Source organism: Oncorhynchus clarkii, chromosome 5 (genome assembly GCF_045791955.1).
Source record: "Oncorhynchus clarkii lewisi isolate Uvic-CL-2024 chromosome 5, UVic_Ocla_1.0, whole genome shotgun sequence".
Taxonomy (NCBI): domain Eukaryota; kingdom Metazoa; phylum Chordata; class Actinopteri; order Salmoniformes; family Salmonidae; genus Oncorhynchus; species Oncorhynchus clarkii.
Window position 1 is genome coordinate 10,024,928 of NC_092151.1, and position 20,141 is coordinate 10,045,068.

Consider the following 20,141-nt stretch of genomic DNA (forward strand, 5'->3'; position numbering starts at 1 on the left):
AAAGGCATGCTTAAGTGGAAGGTTCCATACCAGATTCCATACCAGGCCCATAAACGAGGCTCTGTTTTGATTGAGACTGTGGTTCATTGTGAGTGTCTTTAGCCTGAGTACCAGACTGTTTCTGCTTTAGTTACCTTGTTGTTGTTGTCGTAGCAAAGACGACAGTGTAGCATTGTTGAGAACAGAAACAGTGTGACACCGAGGTTACATAGGGTGAAAAGATTGTGGGTCAACTATGTAACAATTATTTTGGTAAGAATTAGGATCAATTTAATTATTCTGAAAAGAATTGTCCTCTTCAGGAAGAGTACTCAAATGTTAAAAGGTCCATTTTGTCAAATTAAATTAAGTAAAGAGATTAGAGAAATAGCCTCTACTAAAGGCAAAAATTAGAGACTTTTCCAGTTTTAGAATCTGTCCTGCCAAACACACCACAGCTTACAGTCTGACCTGAATTCAGTGGTAGCCAGTTTTAGCACAACGGTGAATAGAAGGCCCTATTGATGACACTACTATCTATAATGGCCTCTGAGGATTCTTTTTGAAATATATTTTTCACACCCCTTTTTCTCCCGAATTTCATGGTATCCAATTGGTAGTTACAGTCTTACGGTCTACAGTCTAATCGCTGCAACTCCCGTACGGACCCGGGAGAGGTGAAGGTCGAGTGCCGTGCGTCCTCTGAAACACAACCCAACCAAGTAGCACTGCTTCTAGACACAATGCAGGCTTAACCTGGAAGCCAGCCGCACCAATGTGTCAGAGGAAACACCGTACACCTAGCGACCGTGTTAGCATGCATGCACCTGGCCCGCCACAGGAGTCGCTAGAGTGCGATGGGACAAGAACATCCCTTCCAACCAAACCCTCCCCAAACGATGCAGGGCCAATTGTGCGCTGCCCCATGGGTATCCCGGTCGCGGCCGGCTGTGACAGAGCCTGGACTCGAACCAGGATCTCTAGTGGCACAGCTTAGACCACTGCGCCACTCGGGAAGTGGCCTCCAAGGATTCTTTCCATAGAAGCCAAGCGAAGTCTACATCCTAAATATTCCCTACATAGAGCACTACTTTTGACCAGAGCCTTAGTACACTATGTAGGGAATATGGTGCCATTTGTGACAGAGTGCTTCATATTCATTGGCTTAAACCTAAATATACTATAGTATAACCCATCCAGGCTGGGGAGGAGGGGAGACTCAAGCCTGGTGGCTCCAAAGACAATCATCAACTCTATCCTGCCTTTAGCTGTTGGTCTTTTTGTCTTCCCCACAAGTCGGGACTTTAGGAACATACCAGCATTCTCTACCCTCCAAAGGTAATATAAGGACATTCTACAAGATTATGTGGTGGGCTAACTAATGCAGCTACAGTACAGAATGTCTAACAATGGCATATTAATGTATATTTTGTCAACTAGCTGACTTAGAGACTGGGTTTGACATTGATACTGGTTTGGGTCTGGGATATTTCAAAAACATGTGCAACTGTTTAAATTGTGACTCGTGATAGATATATTTAAACTAAAGAATGTGCGTTTTTGTGCTTCCAAAACCTGTTACTTCACGTTTGGAAGCGCAAAAACAGAGTGACTAAGGGGGGTGGGGGAGTAACTAGGAGGGAGAAAAGTGACTGGGGGGGGGGGGGGGGGGTGAGAAAAGTATCTGAGGGGGGAGAAGAGACTAGGGTGGAGAGAGGGGGGGAGAAAAGTGACGGGGGGGGAGAAGAGACTGGGGGGGAGAAGAGACTGGGGGGGGGGAGAAGTGACTAGGGTGGAGAGAGGGGGGGAGAAAAGTGACTGGGGGGGGAGAAGTGACTGGGGGAGGGGGGGGAGAAGTGACTGGGGGGGGGGGGGGAGAAGTGACTGGGGGAGGGGGGGAGAAGTGACTGGGGGGGGGGGGGGGGGGGGGGAGAGAAGTGACTGGGGGAGGGGGGGGGGAGTGACTGGGGAGGGGGGGAGAAGTGACTGGGGGAGGGGGGGGAAGTGACTGGGGGAGGGGGGGGGAGAAGTGACTGGGGGAGGGGGGGGGGGGAGAAGTGACTGGGGGGGGAGAGAAGAGACTGGGGGAGGGGGGGGAAGTGACTGGGGGAGGGGGAGGGGGGAAGTGACTGGGGGAGGGGGGGGGGAGAAGTGACTAGGGTCGAGAGAATAGGGAGTAGGGGGAGAGAAAAGGGAGTAGGGGGAGAGAAAAGTGACTAAGGGCTCTCTAGGTGTGTCAAAAGATGATACGTGGAAGCGGAGGGACTCCAGCTGTGATATCTGAAGTGCCAGACACAAGCGGTGGGCTAACAACGCGGTGGGCTAACGCACGCACGGTCCACGCGGTGGACAAACGCACGCACGGTCGGTGGACAAACGCACGCACGGTCGGTGGACAAACGCACGCACGGTCGGTGGACAAACGCACGCACGGTCGGTGGACAAACGCACGCACGGTCGGTGGACAAACGCACGCACGGTCGGTGGACAAACGCACGCACGGTCGGTGGACAAACGCACGCACGGTCGGTGGGCTGACGCAAGGTCGGTGGGCTAACTCACTGGGTCTAACGCATGGTAGGCTAACACACGGGGTCTAACGCACGGTGGGCTAACGCACGGTAGGCTAACGCACGGTAGGCTGACGCACGGTAGGCTGACGCACGGTAGGCTGACGCACGGTAGGCTGACGCACGGTTGTCATTGAGGAGAGGCTGGATATCAGCAACAGGGTCTCTGCAAAAGCTAATCTAGCAAACACTCATCAGCCTCCGCACTACTCCAGAGATTATTTTTATGCAGTTTAGAAGGTGTTTGAGTGGGATTATCGACATCACAACAGAGGAGTTGGGCAGCTCTCCCTACATGTTGTTTCGTGAAGGAGTAGGGGGAGGAGGAGGCAGAAAAAGGGAGGGGGAGGGAAAAAAAAAACAGAGGACTTTGTGGGAGCTGCGGTCAGGCTGCATTCCACAAGCATTTATGAACAGGCATTAGCCGGCCTACTTATTTCTCCACAATATGGTCTCTGCGCTCGCTCAGTCATTGTATGGTAGGCTATATCATCACTTAGGTGTAACATTACAGCTACTTCGTCACATATTCAGTTGAAGTGCTTCCCTCAATACACGTATAGGCTATTATAAATAACTCCACATTAAAACAACAACTCCAACACCTTCACCAAAGGTCACTGTCGTTTTGTCCCAAAAGGTTAAATACTGTATTCAAAACCTGCTACCAATAGGTCTTAGTTCAGTCATGAGGAATTCAGAAATTATCTTAGAGAAAACAATTGGTAACAGGCTTCCCACCACTTATCGAAACAGATCCCCTACTACTACTATTGTTAAACCCTTAATTTAATATTGGAAACAATTGTTAAAACAGACATTCCCTGTATATCTTCAGGTACAGCAGTATTCTCCTAGACCTCAATGCAACCACATTAAGAGTTAATAATCAACCCAGTACCCTACAAATGGAAACTACTCTGATTGGACAGGGCAGAAGCCTCGATTGGACAGGGCAGAAGCCTCGTTTGGACAGGGCAGAAGCCTCGTTTGGACAGGGCAGAAGCCTCGTTTGGACAGGGCAGAAGCCTCGTTTGGACAGGGCAGAAGCCTCGTTTGGACAGGGCAGAAGCCTCGTTTGGACAGGGCAGAAGTCTTGTTTGGACAGGGCAGAAGCCTCGTTTGGACAGGGCAGAAGCCTCGTTTGGACAGGGCAGAAGCCTCGTTTGGACAGGGCAGAAGTCTCGTTTGGACAGGGCAGAAGCCTCGTTTGGACAGGGCAGAAGTCTTGTTTGGACAGGGCAGAAGCCTCGTTTGGACAGGGCAGAAGCCTCATTTGGACAGGGCAGAAGCCTTGTTTGGACAGGACAGAAGCCTTGTTTGGACAGGGCAGAATACGATCATGTAAATACAGTTCACCTTTTAATCCCTGGGTTGACTTTTCTCATCTGAAACTCAAAGTTTCTCTCAGTGCGTTGAACTATTCAGCTGTTGCATACTTTCATAATCAAATGCTTTTGAGAGCTACTTGCTCTTTCTGCGTGTCAATAATCAAAACCTATAAGAAAACCGAGAGCATTTTGAGTACCTGAAGATATGCAAGAGAAACTGAACAAAACTGCTGTCAAATGCTTATTATACAGTTAGAAATGACAAGAATACACTACTAGAGGATGTTACACCAGTGTGGTCCATATCAATTACAGTGAAAGATCCAAGAACGATTAGTTTGATTGGCCATTGGGAGTGACAGTGATTCGGATAGGCTCATCTTTCGAGGACACGTTTGTTACCAGCATGTGACTATAAGTGGAGACGCTCCGCCTTGCACCCCTGAAAGATCCTTTACCTAGAAACTGACCAATGCAGGTGTAAAAAAAAAGAGGGGGTTATAGTAAAATCACACAGTACTGCACAAATTATGTCAACAAACTCTACATAGGGAACTGATCAGGACCGTGTTCTGACCTAAGATCCTAAGACAACTTAAACGTTGTGCAAATCAGAGTGTTGAAAGCAATGGACGAAGGGCTGAATCCTAACTTCCAGGAATTTTCACTTAGCCATGTATTGATGTCAATGGGAGACTAAATGAACGTTTGACTTAAGTGGAAGTTAGAATTTGCCCCAAGTCTGAAAACGGTTTAACTTGTTTTCTTGTGGCGTAGTCCCACTTTCAGAGTGTCAGTTTAGTTCACTCTGGACTGGGTCACGGTTGGCCTACCTGAAAGCGGGGGTCGGCGTCCGTCTCTCCGATGTGAGACAGCAGCTCGCCACTGGCCTGGCCCACGTTGCCTGCAGCCTGCAGAAGGTTCTGGCGGGGCTGATGGGTAAAAAAAAATATGCCCAAAAAGCACAGGTCACATGACTGAAGAAAAGCCATCATGAAGGGATTCTTTAACATCTTATGCATGAAGATGGTTTCACGTTAACTTACAGGTGACATTGGTCATGTCCAGTAAGCACAAAATGGGAGAAAACATTTTAATAAGAACACAGATTTTCAATTTTAGCTGCAAAATCTTTTTACACCATGCGCTTTTCTGAACATTATCATTGTGCGACACAGAAACAGGAAGTACACAACAATGGCTAAGCTTTCGGTGTGTTACTTCAGTATTCAGTGTGTGCTTGTGCGTGTTACCTCAGTGTTGGCTGGCTGGGCGGTCTTCAGCATGTCGGACACGGCACACGCCAGGTTCTTGGCAGCCCCCAACAACTGGTTTCCGTTGCCTCCCTCATCCTCCATGAGGGCGGCGAGCAGCTTGACCCCCTTGGACATCTCCGTTAGGTTGGAGGAGATGGTGGTCACGGCACAGCCCACCGCAGTGTAGTCTGTCTCTGCTGGGTCGCCTATTGTTGAGGGGGACAGACAGACATGTTTAGGTTTCAATACTTTGTGGGCAGTCCTTTAAGCACTACACCTATGGTGAAGGGGACAGACAGATGTTGAGGGGAACTTCATGAGCAGCCCTCACGTGGTCTATGAGGGGAACATCATGAGCAGTCCTCACGTGGTCTATGAGGGGAACGTCATGAGCAGTCCTCACGTGGTCTATGAGGGGAACTTCATGAGCAGTCCTCACGTGGTCTATGAGGGGAACGTCATGAGCAGTCCTCACGTGGTCTATGAGGGGAACGTCATGAGCAGTCCTCACGTGGTCTATGAGGGGAACTTCATGAGCAGTCCTCACGTGGTCTATGAGGGGAACGTCATGAGCAGTCCTCACGTGGTCTATGAGGGGAACGTCATGAGCAGTCCTCACGTGGTCTATGAGGGGAACTTCATGAGCAGTCCTCACGTGGTCTATGAGGGGAACTTCATGAGCAGTCCTCACGTGGTCTATGAGGGGAACTTCATGAGCAGTCCTCACGTGGTCTATGAGGGGAACGTCATGAGCAGTCCTCACTTGGTCTATGAGGGGAACGTCATGAGCAGTCCTCACGTGGTCTATGAGGGGAACGTCATGAGCAGTCCTCACGTGGTCTATGAGGGGAACTTCATGAGCAGTCCTCACGTGGTCTATGAGGGGAACGTCATGAGCAGTCCTCACGTGGTCTATGAGGGGAACGTCATGAGCAGTCCTCACGTGGTCTATGAGGGGAACGTCATGAGCAGTCCTCACGTGGTCTATGAGGGGAACTTCATGAGCAGTCCTCACGTGGTCTATGAGGGGAACGTCATGAGCAGTCCTCACGTGGTCTATGAGGGGAACGTCATGAGCAGTCCTCACGTGGTCTATGAGGGGAACTTCATGAGCAGTCCTCACGTGGTCTATGAGGGGAACGTCATGAGCAGTCCTCACGTGGTCTATGAGGGGAACGTCATGAGCAGTCCTCACGTGGTCTATGAGGGGAACGTCATGAGCAGTCCTCACGTGGTCTATGAGGGGAACGTCATGAGCAGTCCTCACGTGGTCTATGAGGGGAACGTTCATCCTCACGTGGTCTATGAGGGGAACATGTCCTCACGTGGTCTATGAGGGGAACTTCATGAGCAGTCCTCACGTGGTCTATGAGGGGAACGTCATGAGCAGTCCTCACGTGGTCTATGAGGGGAACGTCATGAGCAGTCCTCACGTGGTCTATGAGGGGAACGTCATGAGCAGTCCTCACGTGGTCTATGAGGGGAACGTCATGAGCAGTCCTCACGTGGTCTATGAGGGGAACTTCATGAGCAGTCCTCACGTGGTCTATGAGGGGAACGTCATGAGCAGTCCTCACGTGGTCTATGAGGGGAACGTCATGAGCAGTCCTCACGTGGTCTATGAGGGGAACAGTCCTCACGTGGTCTAGCAGTCCTCACGTGGTCTATGAGGGGAACGTCATGAGCAGTCCTCACGTGGTCTATGAGGGGAACGTCATGAGCAGTCCTCACGTGGTCTATGAGGGGAACGTCATGAGCAGTCCTCACGTGGTCTATGAGGGGAACGTCATGAGCAGTCCTCACGTGGTCTATGAGGGGAACGTCATGAGCAGTCCTCACGTGGTCTATGAGGGGAACGTCATGAGCAGGCCTCACGTGGTCTATGAGGGGAACGTGAGGAGCAGTCCTCACGTGGTCTATGAGGGGAACGTCATGAGCAGTCCTCACGTGGTCTATGAGGGGAACGTCATGAGCAGTCCTCACGTGGTCTATGAGGGGAACTTCATGAGCAGTCCTCACGTGGTCTATGAGGGGAACGTCATGAGCAGTCCTCACGTGGTCTATGAGGGGAACGTCATGAGCAGTCCTCACGTGGTCTATGAGGGGAACGTCATGAGCAGTCCTCACGTGGTCTATGAGGGGAACGTCATGAGCAGTCCTCACGTGGTCTATGAGGGGAACGTCATGAGCAGTCCTCACGTGGTCTATGAGGGGAACGTCATGAGCAGTCCTCACGTGGTCTATGAGGGGAACGTCATGAGCAGTCCTCACGTGGTCTATGAGGGGAACGTCATGAGCAGTCCTCACTTGGTCTATGAGGGGAACGTCATGAGCAGTCCTCACTTGGTCTATGAGGGGAACGTCATGAGCAGTCCTCACGTGGTCTATGAGGGGAACGTCATGAGCAGTCCTCACGTGGTCTATGAGGGGAACGTCATGAGCAGTCCTCACGTGGTCTATGAGGGGAACGTCATGAGCAGTCCTCACGTGGTCTATGAGGGGAACGTCATGAGCAGTCCTCACGTGGTCTATGAGGGGAACGTCATGAGCAGTCCTCACGTGGTCTATGAGGGGAACGTCATGAGCAGTCCTCACGTGGTCTATGAGGGGAACGTCATGAGCAGTCCTCACGTGGTCTATGAGGGGAACTTCATGAGCAGTCCTCACGTGGTCTATGAGGGGAACGTCATGAGCAGTCCTCACGTGGTCTATGAGGGGAACTTCATGAGCAGTCCTCACGTGGTCTATGAGGGGAACGTCATGAGCAGTCCTCACGTGGTCTATGAGGGGAACGTCATGAGCAGTCCTCACGTGGTCTATGAGGGGAACGTCATGAGCAGTCCTCACGTGGTCTATGAGGGGAACGTCATGAGCAGTCCTCACGTGGTCTATGAGGGGAACGTCATGAGCAGTCCTCACGTGGTCTATGAGGGGAACGTCATGAGCAGTCCTCACGTGGTCTATGAGGGGAACCTCACGTGGTCTATGAGGGGAACGTCATGAGCAGTCCTCATGAGCAGTCCTCACGTGGTCTATGAGGGGAACGTCATGAGCAGTCCTCACGTGGTCTATGAGGGGAACTTCATGAGCAGTCCTCACGTGGTCTATGAGGGGAACGTCATGAGCAGCCCTCACGTGGTCTATGAGGGGAACGTCATGAGCAGTCCTCACGTGGTCTATGAGGGGAACGTCATGAGCAGTCCTCACGTGGTCTATGAGGGGAACGTCATGAGCAGTCCTCACGTGGTCTATGAGGGGAACGTCATGAGCAGTCCTCACGTGGTCTATGAGGGGAACTTCATGAGCAGTCCTCACGTGGTCTATGAGGGGAACGTCATGAGCAGTCCTCACGTGGTCTATGAGGGGAACGTCATGAGCAGTCCTCACGTGGTCTATGAGGGGAACGTCATGAGCAGTCCTCACGTGGTCTATGAGGGGAACGTCATGAGCAGTCCTCACGTGGTCTATGAGGGGAACGTCATGAGCAGTCCTCACGTGGTCTATGAGGGGAACGTCATGAGCAGTCCTCACGTGGTCTATGAGGGGAACGTCATGAGCAGTCCTCACGTGGTCTATGAGGGGAACGTCATGAGCAGTCCTCACGTGGTCTATGAGGGGAACGTCATGAGCAGTCCTCACGTGGTCTATGCTGCTGCTTTGTTTTATATATTCCACCCACAGAGTCAATATTTAAGCTGAAAAGGCCTTTACATATCTAGTTAAAGGACATTACAATGCAGAATCTAAATACCTTTTTATAACATTTTTTTTTCATTTAAGCTGTATTTCTACATGTAATTGTCATTGAGATAAAAATCTATTTCACAAGAGAGACCTGTATTGAATTAAGCACCCCTGTGAAAAAGGCAATCCCATATCTACTGGTTCTTCGAGACAGACATAAGCAGTGGTGTAAAGTAATTAAGTAAAAATACTTTTAAGTACTACTTAAGTCGTTTTTGGGGGTATCTGTACTTTACTATTTATATTTTTGACTACTTTTACTTCACTATATTCCTTAAGAAAATATTGTACTTTTTACTCCATACATTTCACTTGACAACCAAAAGTATTCGTTACATGTTGAATGCTTAGCAGGGGAGGAAAATAGTCAAATTCACGCAATTATCAACAGAACATCTCTGGTCATCCCTACTGCCTCTGATCTGGAGGATTCACTAAACAGAGAACATCCCTGGTTATCCCTACTGCCTCTGATCTGGAGGACTCACTAAACAGAGAACATCCCTGGTCATCCCTACTGCCTCTGATCTGGAGGACTTACTAAACAGAGAACATCCCTTGTCATCCCTACTGCCTCTGATCTGGAGGACTCACTAAAAACGCATGCTTTGTTTGTAAATGATGTCTGAATGTTGGAGTGTGCCCGTGGCTTTCCGTACGTTTTAAAATAAGAAAATGGTGCCTTCTGGTTTCCTTAATATAAGGAATTTGAAATTATATATACTTTTATACTTAAGTATATTTTAAACCAAATACTTTTAGACTTCCTCAAGTAGTATTTAACTGGGTGACTTTCACTTTTACTTGAGTCATTTTCTATTAAAGGTATCTTTACTTTTACTCAAGTATGACAGTTGGGTACTTTTTCCACCACTGGATAGAAATGACCACAACATCCATTGTTGGTATCCACAGTGAAGAGACGGTACCTGCGGTGAGATTGACCATAGAGGCCGTCCCGGCGGTGATGGCGTCAACCTGGGAGTGGATCTCGTGTTTGGACTCGTCCATCTTGTTCTTACGCCAGGCTTGGGAGGCCTTGATCATGGGAAGACACAGATCACATTAAAACTATTTTCTACACAACTTACATGAAAAATACACCAACTCACTGTATTACACTACTCTCGCTTTAATTGGTACAACTAGGCTTTAAAATGGTATCCATTTGAAATAATTCACTTAAAACTGAGAGGAAAAAAAATGATAGACGAGATCATCAAGAATTTTGTTATAGCCACAGGTTGGAGGTTGTACGGGTGAAGAGGGGGTCAGTTTAAATCCAGGTGTCTCACCGCGTCTGTCCCGAGGGGAGGCAGGGTGTCAAACTCCTCCAGCGAGGCCTGGGCAGCCTGCAACGCCTGCATGCTGGAGTTGATGGTGCCAGTCAGGGCCTGCTGGGCAGATGTCTGCACACAGGGGAACATATCGAAATACACTCTTAGTTTTCATTCTGTACAGTTAATTAAATAGGGCCAATATCACTGCATGTTTGTAATTATTTTCCACTGAGAATGTTATGGTGTATTAGCCTCTAAAAGGCTTTCTTCAGATATAGAGATCATATCGGGATCTGTTCAGTTATTTCAATTAACAGTCAATTGAGGAAGTGAATTAACTACTATTTCCTATTTGGGCTTTTTTCCAAATCTTGAATTGAACTGAATTTCACTTCCTGAATTGAAAACTGAACTGACCCCAACCCTGCTAGAGTTCAATGTGGCCCTCCAGTCTTACCAGCGGGGGCATGTGGCCCCTGTGCATCTGTCCGCTGGTGATGTGCTGCTTGGCCTGTGGCATGGAGCCCATCTGGAAGCTCTCGGGGCCCCCGGCCCCTGAACGCATGATGGCTGGCAGGGCCACAGAGCCAGTCTCCACCTTCCCCACCTTGTTGAACTGCTGCTGCAGCACTGTAGACCTGGGGGGGTGGAGGGACAGATAGAGGGAGGGGAGAGATGGCGGGAGGGAGGGGAGAGATGGAGGGGAGGGTGGGGAGAGATGGAGGGGAGGGTGGGGAGAGATGGAGGGGAGGGTGGGGAGAGATGGCGGGGAGGGAGGGGAGAGATGGCGGGGAGGGAGGGGAGAGATGGCGGGGAGGGAGGGGAGAGATGGCGGGGAGGGAGGGGAGAGATGGCGGGAGAGAGGGATGAATAGAGATGTCAGAAGACATACTATATTGCAGTGTTGTAAGGCTCTTCATCCTCATCAGAATCAGAAAGATGCCCCCATAGGCTAGATGGACCCACTACACAAGACCCATAGGCTAGATCACATATGTCAGAGTCAAGGCCCGCGGGCCACATCCGGCCCGCAAGAAGGTTTTTTACGGCCCCTGGGATGATCTTGATTTATTATTAGAACCGGCCCGCAGCAAGCCGGCAGCCCGCAGATCTTTTACACGCACCAATACTACATTTCCCACAATGCAAAGGTGACGCACCGAGCAGTAGGCTGCTTCATTTCAATATTTATTGGCACAGCAGTCGTCAGCATCACAGTAAAATTAACTTTCAGATACCCATCAAAAATGGCAAAACGGAAGGTGGATACTGAGAACCGGGGGTTTCAAACAAGGTGGGAGTCGGAGTATATGTTCACGAAGGTAGCTGGAAAACCTGTGTGTCTTCTGTGTGGAGAAAGTGTGGCGGTACTGAAAGAGTATAATCTGAGACGACATTATGAAACGAAACACGCGGACACACACGCGGACGCAACTGTCAAGGCCAGTTTTATTTTGGCAGAAGAGATCGCTAAATCAGCCCGGCCATTTACGGAGGGGGATTTCATCAAAAACTGCATGATTAAAGTTTGTGACGAAGTTTGCCCAGAAAAAAGGCAACTCTTTTTAAATGTGAGTCTGAGCAGAAACACCATTGCCGAGAGAGTAGACCAGTTGTCCATCAATCTAAAAGAGCAGCTTGTGAAAAAGGGAAAAGATTTTATTGCATATTCCTTGGCTGTGGATGAGAGCACCGACATTTCTGACATTGCCCAGTTGTCAATTTTCATCCGCGGAGTGGACTCCAACCTAAGCGTGACAGAGGAGTTTTTGGCTTTACGTCCTATGCATGGCACAACTACGGGGCATGATTTGTATGAAGAGGTGTCAAGATGTGTAAATGAGATGGAGCTGCCTTGGGAAAAACTCGTGGGTTTGACAACCGACGGAGCACCTGCGATGTGTGGACACAGGAGCGGACTGGTGGCGAAGATACGGGAAAAGATGCAAGAGGAAAACGCGACAGGTGAGCTGACAGCTTATCATTGTATCATACACCAGGAAGCGTTGTGCGGTAAAGCCTTGAAAATGGAGCATGTAATGAGCATCATCACGCGCACAGTTAACTTTATCAGAGCCAAAGGTTTGAATCACCGCCAGTTCAAGGCATTTCTGACGGAGTTAGAAACGGAGCATGGTGATTTGCCTTATCACACAGAGGTGCGATGGCTAAGCCAGGGAAAGGTGCTTCAAAGATGTTTCGAGCTTCGTGAGGAGATTTGTCTGTTCTTGGACAGCAAAGGGAAAGACACAACACAACTCCGAGACGAAATGTTTCTGTGTGAAATGGCTTTTCTGTGTGACATTACGAGTCATCTGAATGCAATAAACTTGCAGCTGCAGGGTCGGGATCGTGTCATCTCTGATATGTACAGTACAGTGAAGGCATTTAAAACCAAACTGACTCTGTGGGAGACGCAGATGCGGAAAGAAAATTTGAGCCACTTTCCCAGCTGCCAGACCATGAAAGAGAAGCTCTCTACCAGTGCGTTCCCGAGCACACAGTTGGCTGATAAAATAGGTATGCTTGCCGCTGACTTTCGACGCCGATTTGCTGACTTTGAAGCACAAAAAAGCAGGTTGGAACTGCTCGGTAACCCATTTGCTGTTGACGTGGAAAGCTCACCACCAAACCTCCAAATGGAGTTGATTGACCTCCAATGCAATGATGCACTGAGGGCAAAATATGCGGCAGTGGGTGCTGCGGAGTTCGCCCGTTTCCTCCCCGGCACAATGCCCCAGCTGCGCATCCAGGCTGCTCAAACGTTGTCTATGTTTGGCAGCACATACCTGTGTGAACAACTGTTTTCTTTGATGAACCTGAACAAAACATCACACAGAAGTCGACTTACTGCTGAACACCTCCACTCAATTCTGAGGATTTCTTCAGCTCAGAGCCTTACCCCGAACATTGATGAACTTGTGGAAAAGATGGGACACCACCAAGTATCACCCTCAACCTCAAACAAGTGAACATTACTGTGCAATCACATATTTAGAGTTTTTACTCAGTTCAAGTTTAAAAGTTAAAATTTAATATTTGTTTTCACTGCATGTTACTTCTCCTTAAACAAAGTGTTGTTTTTGATTAATAGATTTTTGCACTTTATTTTTTTGTATTTCAATCCAATTATATTTTAAAAATATTTCAGTTGAGTGGATGATAGAAAATTGCTATTATTGTTTTTTCTTTGAAGTAAATTTAGCCCACTTTTGCTAAAATAGAAAATATAGTCTACTGATGGTGCCTTGAATACCGGTTTCTTTCATTTAATGTTCATGTTATGGGGATATTTATATAAAGGAAATTTGTCTTTTGTGTCTGTTGAAAATTAAAGATTACTGACAGAGCCATAAGAAAATATTGCTTTATTTATCTGATCATATTGTAATATATTTGTTAGGTTTTCAGTAGGTTCAATTAGGTTCACTAGACTATATGCGTCATTTAAAAATTTTTCAATGAACATTCGAACAGTCCGGCCCTCGTCTTGTAGCTGATTTTTTTATTTGGCCCTCCGTCCATTTGACTTTGACACCCCTGGGCTAGATGGAACCACAGGCTAGATGGACTCACTACACTGGACCCATAGGCTAGATGGACCCACTAAATAGGACCCATAGGCTAGATGGACCCACTACACAGGACCCATAGGCTAGATGGACCCACTACACAGGACCCACAGGCTAGATGGACCCACTACACAGGACCCACAGGCTAGATGGACCCACTACACAGGACCCACAGGCTAGATGGACCCACTACACAGGACCCACAGGCAAGATGGACCCACTACACAGAACCCACTATACAAGACCCATAGGCTAGATGGACCCACTACACAAGACCCAAGGCTAGATGGAACCACAGGATAGATGGACCACTACACTGGACCCATAGGCTAGATGGACCCACTACACAGGACCCACAGGCAAGATGGACCCACTACACAGGATCCACTACACAGGACCCACAGGCTAGATGGACCCACTACACAGGACCCACAGGCAAGATGGACCCACTACACAGGACCCACAGGCAAGATGGACCCACTACACAGGACCCATAGGCTAGATGGACACACTACACAGGACCCATAGGCTAGATGGACCCACTACACAGGACCCACAGGCTAGATGGACCCACTACACAGGACCCACAGGCAAGATGGACCCACTACACAGGATCCACTACACAGGACCCACAGGCTAGATGGACCCAGTACACAGGACCCACAGGCTAGATGGACCCACTACACAGGACCCACTTCACAGGACCCATTAGCTAGATGGACCCACTACACAGGACCCATAGGCTAGATGGACCCACAGGCAAGATGGACCCACTATACAGGATCCACAGGCTAGATGAACCCACTACACAGGACCATTACACAGGACCCTCTACACAGGACCACTACACAGGATCCACAGGCTAGATGGACCCATTACACAGGACCCACAGGCAAGATGGACCCACTACACAGGACCCATTGGCTAGATGGACCCACTACACAGGACCCATTGGCTAGATGGACCCACTACACAGGACCCACAGGCTAGATGGACCCACTACACAGGACCCACAGGCTAGATGGACCCACTACACAGGACCCACAGGCAAGATGGAACCACAGGATAGATGGACCCACTACACAGAACCCACTATACAAGACCCATAGGCTAGATGGAACCACAGGATAGATGGACCCACTACACTGGACCCATAGGCTAGATGGACCCACTACACAGGACCCACAGGCAAGATGGACCCACTACACAGGATCCACTACACAGGACCCACAGGCTAGATGGACCCACTACACAGGACCCACAGGCAAGATGGACCCACTACACAGGACCCATAGGCTAGATGGACCCACTACACAGGACCCACAGGCTAGATGGACCCACTACACAGGACCCACAGGCTAGATGGACCCACTACACAGGACCCACAGGCAAGATGGACCCACTACACAGGATCCACTACACAGGATCCACAGGCTAGATGGACCCACTACACAGGACCCACTACACAGGACCCATTAGCTAGATGGACCCACAGGCAAGATGGACCCACTACACAGGACCCACAGGCTAGATGGACCCACTACACAGGACCCACTACACAGGACCCATAGGCTAGATGGACCCACAGGCAAGATGGACCCACAGGCTAGATGAACCCACTACACAGGACCATTACACAGGACCCACTACACAGGACCACTACACAGGATCCGCAGGCTAGATGGACCCACTACACAGGATCCGCAGGCTAGATGGACCCACTACACAGGACCCGCAGGCTAGATGGACCCATTACACAGGACCCACAGGCAAGATGGACCCACTACACAGGACCCATTGGCTAGATGGACCCACTACACAGGACCCATTGGCTAGATGGACCCACTACACAGGACCCACAGGCTAGATGGACCCACTACACAGGACCCACAGGCAAGATGGACCCACTATACAGAATCCACAGGCTAGATGAACCCACTACACAGGACCCACTACACAGGACCCACTGGCTAGATGTACCCACTATACAGAATCCACAGGCTAGATGAACCCACTACACAGGACCCACTACACAGGACCCACTGGCTAGATGTACCCACTATACAGAATCCACAGGCTAGATGAACCCACTACACAAGGACCCACTACACAGGACCCATAGGCCAGATGGACCCACTACACAGGACCCACAGGCAAGATGGACCCACTACACAGGATCCACTACACAGGACCCACAGGCTAGATGGACCCACTACACAGGACCCACAGGCAAGATGGACCCACTACACAGGACCCATAGGCTAGATGGACCCACTACACAGGACCCACAGGCTAGATGGACCCACTACACAGGACCCACAGGCTAGATGGACCCACTACACAGGACCCACAGGCAAGATGGACCCACTACACAGGATCCACTACACAGGACCCACAGGCTAGATGGACCCAGTACACAGGACCCACAGGCTAGATGGACCCACTACACAGGACCCACAGGCTAGATGGACCCACTACACAGGACCCACTACACAGGACCCATTAGCTAGATGGACCCACAGGCAAGATGGACCCACTACACAGGACCCACAGGCTAGATGGACCCACTACACAGGACCCACTACACAGGACCCATAGGCTAGATGGACCCACAGGCAAGATGGACCCACAGGCTAGATGAACCCACTACACAGGACCATTACACAGGACCCACTACACAGGACCACTACACAGGATCCGCAGGCTAGATGGACCCACTACACAGGATCCGCAGGCTAGATGGACCCACTACACAGGACCCGCAGGCTAGATGGACCCATTACACAGGACCCACAGGCAAGATGGACCCACTACACAGGACCCATTGGCTAGATGGACCCACTACACAGGACCCATTGGCTAGATGGACCCACTACACAGGACCCACAGGCTAGATGGACCCACTACACAGGACCCACAGGCAAGATGGACCCACTATACAGAATCCACAGGCTAGATGAACCCACTACACAGGACCCACTACACAGGACCCACTGGCTAGATGTACCCACTATACAGAATCCACAGGCTAGATGAACCCACTACACAGGACCCACTACACAGGACCCACTGGCTAGATGTACCCACTATACAGAATCCACAGGCTAGATGAACCCACTACACAAGGACCCACTACACAGGACCCATAGGCCAGATGGACCCACTACACAGGACCCATAGGCTAGATGGACCCACTACACAGGACCCATAGGCTAGATGGACCCACTACACAGGACCCATAGGCTAGATGGACCCATAGGCTAGATGGACCCACTACACAGGACCCATAGGCCAGATGGAACCACAACACAGGACCCACAGGCTAGATGGACGCACTACACAGGACCCACAGGCTAGATGGACCCACTACACAGGACCCATGGGCCAGATGGACCCACTTCACAGAACCCACTACATAAGACCCACAGGCTAGATGAACCCACTACACAGGACCAACTACACAGGAGCCATAGGCTAGATGGACCCACTACACAGGACCCATTGGCTAGATGGACCCACTACACAGGATCCACAGCATAGATGAAACCACTACATAGGACCCACTACACAGGACCAACTACACAGGAGCCATAGGCTAGATGGACCCACTACACAGGACCCATAGGATAGATGGACCCATTACACGGGACCCAGAGGCTAGATGGACCCACTACACAGGACCCACAGGCTAGATGGACCCACTACACAGGACCCACTACACAGGACCCACTGGCTAGATGTACCCACTATACAGAATCCACTACACAGGACCATTACACAGGACCCACTACACAGGACCCATAGGCCAGATGGACCCACTACACAGGACCCATAGGCTAGATGGACCCACTACATAGGACCCATAGGCTAGATGGATCCATAGGCTAGATGGACCCACTACACAGGACCCATGGGCTAGATGGACCCACTACACAGAACCCACTACACAGGACCCATTGGCTAGATGGACCCACTACACAGATTCCACAGGCTAGATGAACCCACTACACAGGACCCACTACACAGGACCAACTACACAGGACCCATAGGCTAGATGGACCCACTACACAGGACCCATTGGCTAGATGGACCCACTACACAGGACCCATAGGATAGATAGACCCACTACACAGGACCCACAGGCTAGATGGACCCACTACACAGGACCCACTACACAGGACCCACTACACAGAACCCATAGGCTAGATGAACCCACTACACAGAACCCACAGGCTAGATGGACCCACTACACAGGACCCACAGGCTAGATGGACCCACTACACAGAACCCATAGGCTAGATGAACCCACTACACAGAACCCACAGGCTAGATGGACCCACTACACAGGAATACATACATACACAATGATGCTGAAAATATGTAGGGGAGTTATGGATAAAGACTGAGGGAAAGTTAGTACAGTATAGAATCTACTGACGTCAAAACACACACACACGAAGTGAGCAGTCACCAACATGCTGTGACATCACTGGCACACACGGCAGGAAACCGCTGCACTGGACTCACTTTTTGGGTGACACAGAATCCTCCAACATGGTGGACTCCTCATCTCCCTCTAAGCCAAAGTGGTCCTTGCTCTTTTTCTGTTGGAAGGAGACAAGACAGGTTATTGGGGTGATTGATACAGCTCTATTCATTGAATTAAAAAATAGGGGCAATCTGGGATTTGTACATCCATTTTCTGGCACTTTTAAAGTAATGATATATGACCATTGATTCTTGACGTATAGAACTCTTAAATGTTTCATGAGCTTAGTTCAACTGTCGTGCCTCATCAGAAACCATATTATAAGATCGTTTTTACTCTATTGTCTGTAAACAATTGTAATCTCACCATTACTGGGTTATGTGCTATGGTGTGGAATCTCTAAACGCTAAAGTGGCAGTACTCTATGCATACTATAATGCAGTGCACAGACACATTGAAGAGGCAACTCTAGCGTACCCTGAGGTTTTTTGTCAATATGATTTCCATGGTGACCTGGTCTTACAGAACTCTTGATTTGCTATCTTGACTGATTACAATCTCTGGCTACAACCAGGATTTTGTGTTGGTGCATCTGCTCCGCGGTGAAGTTTCCCCTAGGTATAGATCAAGGATCAGCTTTCCCATCCCTCAAACCTAACCTTAAACATTAAATGGGGAAACTGACCCAAGATCAGTGTCTGAGGGCAACGTCACCATACTCCAATGCATCTATATACTGTGAGACACCGCAGTACCTTTTTCAGAATGATGTCAATGTAGCCAGCGATCAGTTGGGCGATCTGCTCTCCCTCAGTCGTCTGGACAGAGTAGTAACCGTCTTGATAATCGCCAAAGTCCTGGAATACAGTTATTATATCTACTGTAACAGGGTGCTCCCTCAATGCATCTCTATGTTTTTGTTTGAAATGGCAGTGGTCCTATATTATATGTGAGTAATTCCTTTACAACTAATCCCATAGAGACGCCTAGAGGGAACACAGCCGTTAAACCACTGTAAGAGACAAAATTACAACTTAATTGTATATACTGTATGCACATTGTAAATCACCAACGCCTGCCAAATACCTCCTCCGAGGTACTTACATAAAAATCTCCAAAGATTGGGTAGCATAGGTCCGTTTGAATAGTTATTACTCCCCTGAAATATAACACTGACGTCATACAATGCATTACCTGTCATTTTGTTGGCATTATAAGCTGCAGAAATGTTCTTTCCAAACCGTAAAAAGTCGTCATGGACCTAGATGTTATTTATCTGATGAACTGTCTGGAAATACTCTCCAGAAAATAAAATAATAACAAGACGGACAAAACGACCAGTCCCTTTTCTGTACTGGTTTATAACCGACAAAATAACTGACAAAGAAAATGGAGCCTTGTGGTATGTTAATATTTGAAAAATCCTTCAGGGCCTTTTGTTCACTTGTGGGCAAATAAGCAGCGCTAGATGAAAACATGTAATGTGCACCTGCATTCTCCAGCACATGACCAGAATGCAACACTGTTGAATGTTGCTGATCTAGACTCATAAGGTGATGGGTATGTATGACTATACATCTCCATTTCAGTCATTTAGCAGAGCCACTTATAGTGCATACCAATTTTGGAACTTTTTCACACTGGCCCCCCCCCCCCATGGGAATCGAACCCACAACCCTGGACGTTGCAAGCACCATGTTCTACCAACTGAGCCACACATGCTCAAATGTGCATGAACTTCCTTTCAATGTTCTTTAAGTGCAAAAAAACATTTTCTATGTTCTATAACAACTTATTTTACATGCACATCACCATCTTTGCAGTGTGTATTCTTCTAAAGTGGTTGTATACATTTTGTTGAGCTTTTGGTACAAGATGCCTCAAATACTTCTATGAGGTAGCATAGTAATAGCAAAAGAC

The 20,141-nt window shown here is 49.1% G+C and overlaps 1 protein-coding gene across 2 annotated transcripts in view; it reads right to left on the reverse strand.

Annotated features, from left to right (window-relative positions):
- Positions 1-20,141, reverse strand: part of LOC139408319 (talin 1) — a 160,602-nt gene that overhangs the window by 81,602 nt on the left and 58,859 nt on the right. Inside the window, exons 12-19 of one of the 2 annotated variants that reach the window (XM_071152055.1) lie at positions 18,977-19,078; positions 18,260-18,336; positions 10,618-10,798; positions 10,176-10,289; positions 9,810-9,918; positions 5,134-5,342; positions 4,714-4,812; positions 4,283-4,345 (exon numbers count right to left, since the gene is read on the reverse strand). In XM_071152055.1, coding sequence (XP_071008156.1) covers positions 4,283-4,345; positions 4,714-4,812; positions 5,134-5,342; positions 9,810-9,918; positions 10,176-10,289; positions 10,618-10,798; positions 18,260-18,336; positions 18,977-19,078 — 954 coding nt within the window. The remainder of the gene's footprint in view (positions 1-4,282; positions 4,346-4,713; positions 4,813-5,133; positions 5,343-9,809; positions 9,919-10,175; positions 10,290-10,617; positions 10,799-18,259; positions 18,337-18,976; positions 19,079-20,141) is intronic. The other variant, XM_071152056.1, reaches the window with a different exon arrangement.